At 45.8% G+C, this 15,049-nt stretch overlaps 1 protein-coding gene across 1 annotated transcript in view; it reads left to right on the plus strand.

Annotated features, from left to right (window-relative positions):
- LOC125226324 (remodeling and spacing factor 1-like) overlaps nt 1-11,927 on the plus strand; it is a 34,520-nt gene extending 22,593 nt beyond the window's left edge. Inside the window, 12 exon segments of the mRNA XM_048130278.1 lie at nt 162-393; nt 1,409-1,437; nt 1,439-1,620; nt 2,649-2,721; nt 5,049-5,155; nt 5,769-5,800; nt 7,800-7,979; nt 8,501-8,659; nt 9,275-9,338; nt 9,715-9,811; nt 10,075-10,651; nt 10,654-11,927. Of these exon segments, the coding sequence (XP_047986235.1) occupies nt 162-393; nt 1,409-1,437; nt 1,439-1,620; nt 2,649-2,721; nt 5,049-5,155; nt 5,769-5,800; nt 7,800-7,979; nt 8,501-8,659; nt 9,275-9,338; nt 9,715-9,811; nt 10,075-10,651; nt 10,654-11,688 (2,767 nt within the window). The 3' untranslated portion in view covers nt 11,689-11,927.
- The last annotated feature ends 3,122 nt before the right edge of the window (nt 11,928-15,049 follow it).

Raw genomic sequence — 15,049 nt, forward strand, 5'->3', positions numbered from 1 at the left:
TGCACCACTGAGTGTTAAACAATTAAATTAAGGGCAAATATGGTATCATGTCGTATCGATCAGCGAAAACTTTGAAATAAATACAACATTAATTACCCATGAATTCCCAAGGTTGACAATATTTAATTTCATTTGACCATTTCTCAAACTAACTTTTCCAGATCAAAATCCAAATCGCGCAGACGTGAAAAACGCGAGAAGCGCGATAAGTCCCGTCCGTCAAAGCCTAAGAAACCGCGAGGCCTACAACAGTACGACGCCGACGGGAACGTGATCCGGCCTCGAGTCACCTATGGAGGCCTTAGCGACTCGCCTAACGACTGGTCGCCCAAACACAGGACCCGGCAGAAGAAAATAGATTATACGGAGATGCCTAACACGGAATCTGAAGACGTAAGTACAAAATTAACGCGAGAAATGTGTCAGAAATCGTGAGGCCTACAGCAGTAAGTTATCCGGCCTCGTGTGACTTATGGCGGCCTCTACAACTCACCTAACGGCTGGTCGCCCAAACACAGGACCAGGCACAAGAAGATAGACTATACGGAGATGCCTAACACGGAATCTGAAGACGTAAGTATTTTATATAACTAAATTAGGCAAATTAACGCGAGAAATGCTTTAGAAATCGTGAGGCCTACAGCAGTAAGTCATTCGGACTCGTGTGACTTATGGCGGCCTCAGCGACTCGCCTAACGGCTGGTCGCCCAAACACAGAAGAAGATAGATTATACGGAGATGCCTAACACGGAATCTGAAGACGTAAGTACTTATATGTATGACAATATATCGCGACAAATGCGTATGCCCTCACAGGGCGTCATGAACTGACCTACCTACTGCATTACACCTGCATTTTAATGTATTTACATGACTTTACAATGAATAAATGAAATGAAATGCTTTAGAAATCGTGAAGCCTACAGCAGTAAGTTATTCGAGCTCGTGTATTTTTTCGGTCAGTGAGGGGAGCTACTAGATCCCGTGGTGGACTTAAAAACTGTCCTAAAAAACCTTTACTCGGTTCTAAATAAATGTAAATTGGCATTTTTATAGATTTTGTACAATTTTGAAGGTTGCGATAAAGAGGGGTTTTAAAACATTATTTACTAGCTTTTGCCCGCGGCTTCGCTCGCGTTATAAAGAGACAAAAAGTAGCCTATGTCACTCTACATCCCTTCAACTATCTCCACTTAAAGAATCACGTCAATTCGTCGCTCCGTTTTACCGTGAACGACGGACAAACAAACAGACACACACTTACCCATTTATAATATTAGTATGGATAGATCCTATCTTTATCCATGATCAAATTGAAAATAACTTTTCACAGATATGAATACGCCGGGGGTTAAAATTTCACACGCCGCAGCGTGATTTACAAGATAACACATGAATCCCTCCACAGGAAATGCACAAAGGCAGCGGCAAGCACATGTGACAGCTCGGACGAGTTCAAGGTCACCACGTCGGACGCCAGCTCCGACTCCGACCGCCCCGACCCCAACCAGAAGACCTTAAGCGACCTCATCAAGACTGCAGTAGTGCCCCTTGAGAAACTACCCGATGATGTGACGAAGGCCAAGGAAGAGGAGCTGCAAGCGCATCTTAGTAAGTTATGTGTGTACGCTTTCTAACACTTATTAGCACTAAGATTATCTTTAAGCACTTTTAACTAGCACTAGACATATTTTGAGATAGAATTACACCACACTACTAGGACCGTGAGAGAGGTATAGTATTGCCTTTTTAATACTAGCACTAGTGTAAATATAACCAGAATACTTTGAGTGACCTCATCAAGATAGCAGTGGTGCCGCTTGAGAAACTACCCGATGATGTGACGAAGGCCAAGGAAGAGGAGCAACAAGCGCATCTTAGTAAGTTATGTGTGTACGCTTTCTAACACTTATTAGCACTAAAATTATCTTTAAGCACTTTTCACTAGCACTAAAAGTATTTTCATGAGAACGAGCAATAGAAACCTCAGTGGCAACACTATAAAGTTTACGTATATACACTTTTTAAATAATAGTACTAGTGTAAATATAACCAGAAGTGGTTTTACTAAAGAAACTACCCGATGATGTGACGAAGAGGCTAAGGAAGAGGAGCTACAGGTGCATCTTAGCAAGTTATGTAAGGTACAGCGGGACAAATCTCGACTGGGGGGCAATTGTAACTGATCGGTTTTTTTTTTTTTTTTTTTTATTACTATGCTATCATGTTAAGTTCTACATGTATCTACTGAATACGCCTACCATATATAACCGGTGGACACTAATAATGCAAACATTGTAAAACAAAGAAAAAATGGACCAGTCGAGATTTTCCCTGTTGTACCTTATGCTTTCTAACACTAATTAGGACTAAATGTATTTTTACACACTTTTTAATGAACACTAAAGGTATTTTAATGTGAATGAGCTCATAAAGACCCCGATAGTACCATACAAGTTATGTGTATGTGTAGACTTTTTCATAGAGTTTGTCATTCACGAAAATTTGTGTTTTATTATTATGTTAGATGTGTCAATTTCGTTTGTCATTGTGAACGACATGATTTATAAGGGTTCTTGTCATATAAAAGATGAAGTAAAGATTGTTTAACTATGAGGCTACGGTTTTAAATGATAATCTTGTTGCAGACGCTCAAGCGGCCATCACAGAGACGCCGAGGCCGCTGCGAGGCAAGGGCAGTCGCGGCGGGCGAGGAAGCAGGTGGGTCAATTGTTTCTTCCAATATTTTAACATTTTAACTCCGATTTTCTTATGATTGCCTAATTCATTCATCGCCGAAGACGCGTACGGTCGTACGCGCGTTTTTTATACAACGTCGGTGGCAAATCGGTATACGGTTCGCTCGACGGGAAGCGGTCATCGTGACCTATGGACGCCTGCAACTCGAGGGGTGTCACGTGCGCGTCGCCGACCCATTAGAAATCTGTACCTACATCCCTTACATACATACTTACGGGTTAATTAAAATTTTAACTGTAATATCGTAGTATACTTTGCACGCTATCAAAACCAAAGTCGGGTCGGGATATACAAATTTAAAAATGTATCATGTTTAGGCTTGGGACTTTTGGATGCTCGCTATGGTTCTGTCATCCGCAGAGTCGCCATTATGTTAAAAATATTTTTTCGAAGTCCTTCAAAGCCTGGAAATAGAATATCTAACAACAATATCTCTATCCAATCCAACAACAAGCTATATTCACCACAGTTTTTTTGATGGGATACACTTTTAATATGGTTAGCAATAAATACTTTTTTTCCGGCTTAGAAATGAACATCACATAAAGAGCAAAATATACTAGAATTTTCTTCATCATATTTTAATTCCTGATACGGCTCTAACCAGGATTTAATTTCGCAAGTCGTAAAATTATTCATTTTAAAATTTTGTTACAAATTGCGTAAACGATATTTCATCTGAACTGACAAGTTATTACTCAAGTGTTTTTATTTGAAATAGATGTCAGTCGTCTGTCAAACAAAACACAAGTATCAAAGAGGATGCATAGTAAAGTAAATCGTAGGTAGTATATACGTATATACATAGTATATATTATGCATATCGCGTCAACTGTGAACTTCGACACGTGTGTGTAATAGATTTGTGATAAAATTAATTGCATATTGTTATAGGTATACGTATAGATCATGACATCTAAGTGACCGGCCACCGGCGCGCCTTACGTCCTTCCTATACAAAATGTACTGAGGAGACGCTTTTTGAATTACACTCAGGTGGCGTGGCGCCGATGTCCGTTGCGCGCCCCGAGACATGCGACGCTCTGATGTGGCCGGTGCCTAACATGTTTTATTTCCAGGCTTTGACTTTGACTTCGAAAAAATTTTTTTAACATAATGGCGACTAGGCTTGTGTCGTTCACGAACTATGAACTGTTAGGAATAAAATCCCATCAATGACCGAAATGAACTGAATCTTTCCGTGCTCTGAGAATCGGTCTTTGCTCATTTAGTTCAGTACAGGATCGGCGAACACGAGCGGTTTGGATCGAGAACGAATGTGTGACTGCGCCGACCGAGAGTGAGAGCAGAGCAACAAAAAAGTCAAGTTTTCATATTAAACTTCGGTTACTTACAACCTTCGGCCCGGAATGTTACTATCTGTAGACTATTCGTATCATTTTGACACTACTCGGTCCCATTCGTTCTGATCTTTCCGACCGCAACGGTCGCTGGTCTGGCTGAACTAAATGAGCAAAAGACCTAAAAGAGCGAACTAGTTCGTGGGAGCGACTGAACGAGATCGGAGCGCTCCGATCAACGAACGAAACGGCACAAGCCTAATGGCGACTCTGCGGATGCCAGAACCATAGCGAGCATCCAAAAGTCCCAAGCCTAATCATGTTAATCTAATAGTACATAGTGCAACAAGGGGAGGAAGTTGAATATTACTAACGAGAGGAAGTTAAATCGCGATGGTTCGCCGGAGCGATTTAAAGACTCGAATTAGTAATATTCATACTCCTCGCGAGTAACACCCAATGTTTTTCATCACACTCGCAATGTAAAAAATATGTAAATAGATGTAAAAAAGTTAAGTACGGTACGAGAAATTTCATTGTTCCCTTGGGAGAACAATTTTTCTATAACTCACGCTCCGCCTGCGTGCAATAGCACATTTAAAGTGCGGGTGTGATGAAATAGTACATTACATCAGAGGCCGGGAAAATGAGGATTTCCGGCCAAGTGGGTATATACGCTGATAGAGATACGAGGCCGGGAATCCGTTTTCACGCCGAGGCATGTATAGTGCTTTTCTCAAATATACAATGAAATAAAAAAAAATGCTCTACAGGACAATATTTTATAAAAAAAGTTATTTTGCAGGCCTAGGCCTAAAAAATAATATGAAATCCCTTTACAGTCCTCTCGAGTTGTTGCGCCCAAAAAGCGATATTTCCCAGTCCATTTTAAGGAACGTAAAGACAATATTTCATTGCATGTTTGAGAAAAAATAATTTTGAGGTGCGATACTGTTATATATGATTGACAACTGTCCGTGCGCGCAGGGGCCCGCGCGGCGCGCGCGCCGGCCGCGGAAGCGGGGGGAGCGCGGGGGGCGCGGGCACGCCCGCGGACGACGCGCTGGCCAAGCTCGTGGGCGTCAAGATCAAAGGTGCGTACCGCTCTCACCCGACCTCCTCATCACTTGCGCACCACACCCTACAGATTGTATAGGCCGCTGTACACATTGAGCCAACCCTTGAACCGACCAAAGAACCGACACCGGTCTGTCGGCCGGCCGGCGCTGGCGTCGACTGCCGACGTACGGCCGAGTAGCCGTTTACGCGCTCGGCCGACGGGCCGGTCCGAGGGTCGGCCCGACCGTTGCTCCCGTGTGTACGGCGACCTTGACACTGACGGAATAAACTAAACTTTGATTGTCTCAGTGACATCAGTATTCGCTACGTACGACGACTACGACTCTGTGACTGCACGCTGCCGATACGTATACGATCTTACTGTCTAGAACTTCCTTTATAAGTATCGATAAATCTATCGCTCGCGTGCATATTTTCATTGATTCATTCTATCCATATTGACTCTTATAAATTTACCTGTAGGAAGTAGCCTGACGAGTGACGACACACTTTTCTAAAACATCAACTACTCTTACAGCTTACAAAACTATTAAATTCCTATTCTTCGATAACTGCTTTAAAAACCATCTGTTCCCTACTAAAATTAATATTCATAATAATAACATGTATGTGTCTTTTAATTTACAGACCTAGGTCAAGAACCGATCAAACCCAATCAGGTAAGAAATAATCATATCTTACTTATTAAAAATAATAGTACATTGCGATACAAGTGCAAAAAAGAAGAAGTTCGAAACGCGTGGCGATAAATTAAAACACGACCGAAGGGAGTGTTTTAGAATAGAATAGAATAGAAAACGTTTATTTGGTGAAAATATACAAGTAAAACAACAATAGCCTTAATCTATATACATCTTAAACTAAAGTCACCAAAAAGGATGCCACTCAGCATATGCCAATGGCTAATTGGTATTAGCCACGGCGCTGGTTTTCAGGGTAACCAAGAAAACAGGATGGGATTTCAATATTTTTAAAATTAACATATTATGGTGGACGAGGTCGCAATAAATACAATTTTCTCAAACATGGTATGAAATATTGATGTTATGTGCCTTATAATTGGCAGCGAAGTATGACGTTGCAGGTGCGGCTAGGACGATTGATAGATAATGGAATTTCATACAAACCTTGCAGGACAAGGCCGGCAAAGTCTTCTTTTTTAATTTCCAAACACAGATAATTCTGACATAACGTCCAGGTATTTAGCCAATTAAAAAAAAAACTATAAGGGGCTTTATAGACGTGCCGACTGCAACTGGTACGGGCCCTAGACAATATTTGATTTTGGGGTGCGTTTTCATACAAAAAAAATTTTTTTCGTTTTTTTTTAATTTTTTGTTTTTTTTTATAGGCGTATACGGGGTATTAAAGGGGAACGAAAATTCGATTATTTTTGCGCTACGACGCACCGTTTAGGAGATACAGCCATCCAAAGTTACTATTTTCAGTAGACTTTATTTATTTCATACCATGTTTGAGAAAAGCACTATACATACCTCGGCGGGAAATGGGGTTGCCCGCCTCAGACCTATCCGGCCTCGCTTCGCTCGGCCGTCTATATGTCTTCGGCCGGCAACCCTATTTGTCCCGGCCTCTGTAGTAATGTACTATAAATCGCCATCACGAGTTACGAATTTACTTTTTTTCTACTCCCGTGTTATTCGTCATTTACCGTGTCGTGCATAGATCGTTAAAACCCTACATGGCAGATGCCCGCCCCCGCCCGGCGCCCCGCGCACCCACGCATTCGATATAGCTCTGACAGCATTGTTAGGGAGCCGTTAACGGATATAGCGGGCCGCGGGGCGCCGGCCGGGGCGGGCGGCGGGGCGGGGGAGTGCGAGCGACAGGGTGAGTGCAGAAACATTGCAGAGGACAAGTCAAAATACTTTTAGGAAACAGTGCGAATTTCACGAAAGTTATTCTAGAAAACTATTCAAAAGTAAGTGCATGGTCGTAGAAAAAGTATTGTATGCAACGGTGTTTAACTGAGTCAAAAAATACTCGTGGCGTCTTAATAACAATTTTCGGCTTCGCCTCAAATTGTTACCCACGCCACTCGTCTTTTTTGACCTCCTTTAAACGCCTGTTGCATAAAATACTATTTTTCAGTACAGATGGCCCTCCAAAATTTCGGCCTGACAAGAAATGAACCACTTCTCGCACTAGTGCGTAAAAAAGCACCATCTGTGCTGAGAAACGTCGTACGATACACATGCGAAAAGTAAATTCGTAACTCGTGTCGATTCAAAACACTCCCTTCGGTCGTGTTTTAAGTTATCGTCACTCTTTTCGAACTTCTTTTTTTTTCCGCACTCGTATCGTAATGTACTATTTCAGTACAGATGGTGTTTTTTTTACGCACTAGTGCGAGAAGTGGTTGATTATATGTCAGGTCGAAACTTTGGAGGGCCATCTGCACTGAAAAACGTCGTACGATACACGTGCGAAAAGGAAATTCGTAACTCATGTCGATTCAAAACGCTCGCTTCGGTCGTGTTTTAATTTATCATCACTCGTTTCAAACTTCTTCTTTTTCGCACTTGTATCGTAATTTACTGCGAAAGTGTGTAGTGTGTCTACAGTTCACATTTGGCCTAGTTGAAACGATGATCATAAATGCCCGTATACACTTACTTGACCTTGTTTTATTTTAAGCTCGAAAGAGAAAAGAAACGTCAAGAACGCGAAGCCAAACTAGCAGAGAAAGAAGCCAAGCGCATGGAAAGGATACAAAAGAAAGAAGAGAAGGAGAAACTAAAAGAACTGAAGGCGAAAGAGCGAGAGGAGAAGAAACTAGCCAAAATAGCGCTACAGGAGAGCAAGCGGATGAAAAAGGTAACTTTTCACTGTACTCTGGCACAGCGCCCTTGTCAATAGGAATAACTTATTATTAAGCAGCAAATTCAACAGTTTCGTAACCAAGAACCTTCCTAGTGGGCACTCGTGAACTTTACTCAGATGCCGGAAACCCCGCTGGGCGGGTTCACGCCATACAAGCAGGCGGTTATAAATTTCGACCGGTTTCTGACGTAGTGTACAGTGTGACGTAGTCACCAGAAAACCAAAGGAAGGCGGTTTTTTTTTCTTAAAAATTATTTCATATACTTTCTTCGTTACTAAAATAGGGTAGGGTAAATAGTTACAAATACCACAATATGATGATTTATTGATATTATTCCTGTTATCCCTAAGTTTTTAATTTTTAAGACGATCATGATGGGAATTCTTATATTTTTGTACAGAAACGCAAACTTGTATTGTAATTTTTTTCGTGAAATAAATCATCTATCTAATATCATCACCCGCGATCAGATCAAAACTAGCATTTGCAACTTACCTCATAACTATTATTTTAGGAGAAGCCAGAATACCCAATATCCGGTCCGGTGGGCTACAATGTTCGGCCGGACATGCGCATGATGTACCCGGGCATGAAGCATCCGGACTATCCGGGACCGGGTCCGGGACCCGGCCCAGACCAACCGCAGAGGTTCCCTGCACAACCGAGGTTACAGGTAATGGATATTTAGACATACCCCCTTATTCATGAATGCTTACTTAAGTTAATAAGCCGATAGTAATCGTTTGTCCCTTTCCGACGTATTAGTATGATAGAAAGGGGCAAACGATTTTTATCGGCTTGTCAACTTTAGTGAACGTTTATGAATAAGGAAGTTAATCTTAAGTATAGGAAAAAAAAATATCCTTGACCGTGTATAACTTGTACTTGCGAGTACATCCGAGACAACAACGTTGACAGCAGCGCTGTGGCGTATTGCCATTATTATTATACACATACATACATACATACAATCACGCCTGTATCCCATGAAGGGGTAGGCAGAGCACCTGAAACTACTCGTTTCAGTGCCACTCTTGGCAAATAAGGGATTGAAAGGAAACGAAACTGTGACATTGCAGTGACAGGTTGCCAGCCTCTCGCCTACGCCACAATTTAACCCATATCCCACAGTCGCCTTCTACGACACCCACGGGAAGAAAGGGGGTGGTGAAATTCTTAACTCGTCACCACACGGGAAACCCCCGAACGGGATTATTATTATAGTTTATAATTATTATTGTAGTTTATAATAATTAATAAAGTTACTTACTAATTTGTGTTTATGTAGGTACGAGCGGAGCTGCGCGGCGTGCCGGTGGCGGGCCCGCTGGCCGCCGACAACCTCCGGGAAGGTGAGCCAACACATCCGCCCTGCTATGGTTTTATGTGCATCACCGACTGGCCATAGATTACAGTCGTATGGTTTTATAATGTCGAGACCCATTCGAGAGAATACATGCAGACAATGGCATTAGTATCTTTTGTCTTTTGTTAAAGTTGACCGCTAATTACCTTTATAAATTAAATGAAATAACAATTTAGTAAGATAATTTCTGCAAATCTTTACCGCTTAAAAAATAGATTTAAAATATATGCGTTTATTATAGTTCTATCTTTATTCTTCAAGAAGTAAAGATATTATTTATATCATTTACACGAGTTACTTCATTTTGAAGTATATTTTTTTTAAATTTCAGAACATTATAAAAAATTTGAAATGTTTGACAGGCACACTATCCGTGGCGGGGTCCCCGCAGCCGTTCAAGCCGGTGAGCGAGGAGCCCAGCGTCATCACGCGCATGCCGCATATGCTCAACCAATACAGGTAGGGATACCCGGCAGGGTCGCCATGTGATGACTGTTTCGTAATATTCCAGATTTTAGAAGTGTATCTGTCCGGTCTGGTCTATGTTCCGGAAATATTTATAAAAAAAAATGATGTGTCACGTTTATATTTTTTTGTATCTTATGAGTTTTGTTTTGTCTTCTGATTTAGATTAAATTTTGACATAAATCTGTCGTATCGTTAACCGTAACAATATTTCAATAGGGGAATGTGGGGTCTCTAACATGTTGATATTTTGTCAGGGGCCCGATGATGTACCCGGGCGCCGGGCCGGGCCCGACAGCGGGCGGGCCGGGCGCGGGCGCGGGCGCGGGCGCGGGGTACGCGGCGCGGCCCGGCGTCATGTACGTGCCGCACCCCGGCCTGCCGCGCCAGTACCCGCCGCACTACTACCGCCTGCCCTACCGCCTCGACCACGCCCACCACGCCAACACCCACCCGCCCGCGCACCTCGCCCGTCTGCTGCCCGCCTCGCCTTACGGGCCGCACGGGCCCGGCGGCTCTACCCACGGACCGTCGGGCTCGTCCCATGGACCCCACGCCCATCCGGGCTCATCTCAGGGCCCGCCTAGGAATTCTCACGGACCCCCCGGACCCGCTCACGGCCCGCCCGGTACGCCGCACGGGCCCCCTGGACCTCACGGGCCCCCGGGCTCGTCTCACGGACCTCCCGGCCCTCCCCACGGGCCTCCCGGATCTCCTCACGGGCCACCCGGACCTCCCCACGGTCCTCCGGGGCCTCACGGACCTCTGGGGCCGCACGGTCCGCCCGGATCCGCCCACCGACCGCCGGGGCCCCACGGCCGCCTAACTCGTCTCACGGGCCCCCCCACGGACCACCGAATTCCACACACGGACCTCCGGGCGCGCCCGGCCCGCCAGGCTCGACGTACGGTCCGCTCGGGCCGCGCGGCCCGCACGGGCCCCCCGGACCGCATCCCCCCGGCTCCCCACACGGGCCGGGCCCCCACCCTCCTGCCCTCCACGGGCTCCTGCGCGCCGGCCCGCCCGTACAGTTGCAGGGGCTGCAGGGTCCTCGCGGCCCGTGCCGGCCCGCCGCGCAGCTGGCCGGCACGCCGTCGCCCGGCTCCGCGTCGCCCGCCTCGCTGCCGCCCGCGCCCGGCGACCGCTCCACGCCGCCGCCCAGGGAGCCCCCCGTCAGGATCAAGGCCGAGGTGAAGACCGAGCCCGAGTACCACTCGCCGGTGCAGTCCCCGCCGCGCGCCTCCCCGGAGCCGCCGCGCCACCCCAAGATCAAAGTGACCGACAACAAGGAGCGGCGGCCGCGCTACCCGCTCGGCCCGTACGCGCCGCAGTACGGCCCCTACGGCCCGTACGCGCCGCCGGCGGAGCAGCCGCTGCTGCTGCGCGGCCCGTCGCCGCTGCAGCGCATGCACCAGAACCTGCACCGGTTCCTGCCGCCGGAGAGGCCGGAGCCGGCGCGCTCGCCGCGGGCCGAGCCGCACTACCTGCCGGCGCTGCGGCCGGGCGCGCCGCCCTACGGCCTCCCGCTGATGCGCGCGCCCTACTACCCGGCGCCGGACATGAAGCGAGAGAAGCCTCCGCCGACGCCGCCGCCGGATAAGCGGCCTTCCCCTCCGGCGGTGGGCGCGCCGGAGCCGGTGTCGGCGCCCGTGCCGGTGCCGGTGCCGGTGCCCGTGTCGCTGGGCGCGCCGGCCGCGGAGCCGGAGCCGCTGCCGGTGGCGCCCCCCTCGGCCCCGCTGGAGCCTCGGGGACCCGAGCCCCCGAAGGGCCCCGAGTTCGTGAAGACGGAGCCGGCCGAGCCGCCGGGCGGCGTGTTCGGGGGCCTCGTCAGCTACTTCTCGAGCCAACGCGAGGACGAGCTCGACGCGTAGCGACCTGTACATACTCTATAGTGATATATTTATATATCGATTCGATATTACGTTTGCGTAATTAGCGGATTAAGTTGAGGACTTTTTGGTCTCGAATAAAATGTATTATTTCCGGTTATGTTTAAGTGAGATTTATTTATACAGAGTCGATAAGTACTTACGTGTATCTCTAAATACGAATTTTATTAAAAAATCAAATCGATTATTTCTTTTTGCAAAATAAATGTTTTCTCCTATAATTTGTGTGTATTTTATTATTCGTAATGCGTTCCCTTCTTCATTTTCAATAAGTATTCAATATTTAGTTAGTTTTTTTTAATACCATTACATCGGACTCCACGACTATGGATTAAATTGGAGCAATATTATACATGAACAATGTATCACATTTCTAGAAATAAAATATATCTAAAATCTTACCAATAAATATTTTTACACTCCATACCAAAGCTCCATACTCGCATGATATGATATTTCGCGCTGACAAATTTACAGCCTAAGTGCGTTTTCACATTATCCGTTCCGATATCGGATGTAGGACCGATATCCCATATTATATTTAAGCCGCTACCTTTGATTTTGGCCTTTGAAATCCTTTTGACATCCGATATGGGATCGGATAATGTGAAAACGCACTAATGGTTATATCGACAGCGTACTGATTCGCGGCAAAAGCAAACTTCTACGAAAATTATGAATCGTTTTTTTTTTCTCCGAGAATATTGTTTTCCGGTACAATGCCATATTTTTTTCTATACGTGTCATCATCGGTCTGTGGTACGGAGTAAAGCTAGGAACACACTACGCGGACGTCCGTCGTGAATCGACCGCGGACGGGAATCTGGACAATGACATTACACATAACCGTGCAAACTATCGGTCGACGGACGCGGACGTGGCCTTGAGCGCACGGACGTCCGATCGAAATCTGGCTCTCTGGATGTTTTGTTCCGTGCACACTGATAGGTCGCGGTCGCGGTCGTTTTACGACGGACGTCCGCGTAGTATGTTCCTAGCTTAAAACGTACTGATCCCACTGATTCACTTTTTGGTTCGGAGGAGGACGTATGTCCGACCGTCCATTACAGCCTTAAAGACAGTAACGTGTTTAGTAGCACTTTTAAGGATGTCTTAAACTATCTGAGTCAACTGTTCTCACGGAAGTATGGCTCCCCACAGACAGTCTTAAAAATTCATAATCTTAAAAAAAACTTGTATGCAATCTGACAGTTCAGATCTGTCAGTGTCTTGTCAGTGTCAGTTTGAACTGTCAGATTGCATACAAGTTTTTTTTAAGATTATGAATTTTTAAGACTGTCTGTGGGGAGCCTATAACTAAAGCATGGAAGCCATGCTAAAATAAGAGCTCGGTGACATGTATCTTACTCACACCACACTATTACCTTTTTTATATGAGCGAATGAGACAATAATCCACAACTTCTTTCGTTTTCTCGAAGGTTGTCCCTAAATGCTGATGTCAAAACGGACCTGGGGTCCATTTATTATACGGCAAAATTAAATATACGTTTGTCATTTCACACTCGGTCTCCATCTTTGACAACTGTACATAGTCGTATTATATTGGTTCGAGTTTTTAGCGCGACTTCAATGGTCGTCTTGACGATATTTATTTATTTTGTGAGGATTTCTGATAGATCGTGGAAAAAATACCTCAGTGTATATTTGTGATAGTTCCAAGTTTTATTTCTGACTATGGCTTGTGTGATCAAGTGTTGCAAATCACATTCAGGAAGAAAAGAAAACACGCAAGCATGTGGCGGCCTGCTTGGCTAGCAATTGACCGCGCGCCTGCGCGATACGCCACCACCGCTGCCGTGGCAACGAGGAAAAACGGTTACTTCAACTGAGAGCTAAAATCGGGTTTCGCAATTTCTCGTTGCATATAAATAATTATAAATACTGTAACATTATGTACATATCTTTAATGTAAATACATCTGTAAATAGCATCTGCGTATCTTTCCTGTAAGTACTACCATCCTTACCTGCATACCTGCTAGCACTCCACATTGGTGACCATCCGACAGCACGAAGATGTCGAAGGAAAATTTAAGTAAGGAGTGTGTGGACGCGACCGAGGAGGCGCAGGTATGTAAGGTTGGCGTCCGCGTACCGCCGTTCAACGCGGACGAGCCCGCACTGTGGTTCGCGCAAATAGAAGCTCAATTTCAACTTTCAAAGATCACACAGGATGATACAAAATTTTATTACGTCGCCGGGCAGCTGGAGGCGCGGTACGCGATGGAGGTAAAAGACGTAATAACTAACCCTCCCGCTGCCGATAAATATGGAAAAATTAAGGCGGAACTAATTCGGAGACTCTCCGCGTCTCAGGAAAAACGAACGCGGCAATTATTAGTTCATGAAGAACTCGGCAACCGTAGCCCGTCCCAATTTTTACGACACTTGCAGAATCTTGCCGGTACCGCTGCGACTTCGGAACTTCTACAAACAATCTGGTGCGATCGTTTGCCACATAATGTGCAGACTATACTTGCGTCGCAGTCTGACCAGTCTTTAGATAAGCTCGCCGATCTAGCTGACAGGGTGTACGAGTTAGCTCCACCGACGCCCCGCGCTCCACAGGTAGCGACTACTTCTGCCACCTATACAGCGTGTCCAGTTTCGCCCACCGACGCCTTGATGCAACAAGTCAACGAACTAACCAGGCAAGTAGCTATGTTAACTAGTCAGTATCAAAGAGGACGCACAAACTCACGCTCGCGCTCCGCGTCAAGATCTAGAAGACATAGCCGCTCTCGCTCAAGGATGTCACAGCCGCCGCCAAACCATCCACACTGTTTTTACCACTTCAACTTTGGCGAAAAAGCACACAAATGTAGTAAGCCCTGCAACTTTGAATCGGGAAACTCCCCGGGCGGTCGGAACTAGCGGCCAGCGACTGCCCTACCTCCAAATCTGGCCGTCTATTTGTCACCGATCGGACTTCAAAAATACAGTATCTCGTGGACACAGGATCCGATTTATGTGTTTTTCCCCGGTCGGCTGTCAAGACGCCATGCCCTCAATCGAAGTTTGACCTAGTGGCAGCCAACAACTCCGTCATCCACACCTATGGACCTATGCTACTTACCATCGACTTAGGTCTAAGAAGAGCTTTTCCGTGGAACTTCACTATAGCCGATGTGTCAAAACCGATCATTGGAGTAGATTTCCTCATCTATTACGACTTGCTGGTAGACTGCCGGAACCGTCGCTTAATAGACAACCTTACGTCACTTTCGGTAGGCGCTATTCCCTACAAGTCGTCCGATAATATAGCTTCTATCAAAACTGTTGCCGGCGATACACAATTTCACGACATTTTACGCGAATATC

The sequence above is a fragment of the Leguminivora glycinivorella genome, chromosome 1 (genome assembly GCF_023078275.1).
Source record: "Leguminivora glycinivorella isolate SPB_JAAS2020 chromosome 1, LegGlyc_1.1, whole genome shotgun sequence".
NCBI lineage: Eukaryota > Metazoa > Arthropoda > Insecta > Lepidoptera > Tortricidae > Leguminivora > Leguminivora glycinivorella.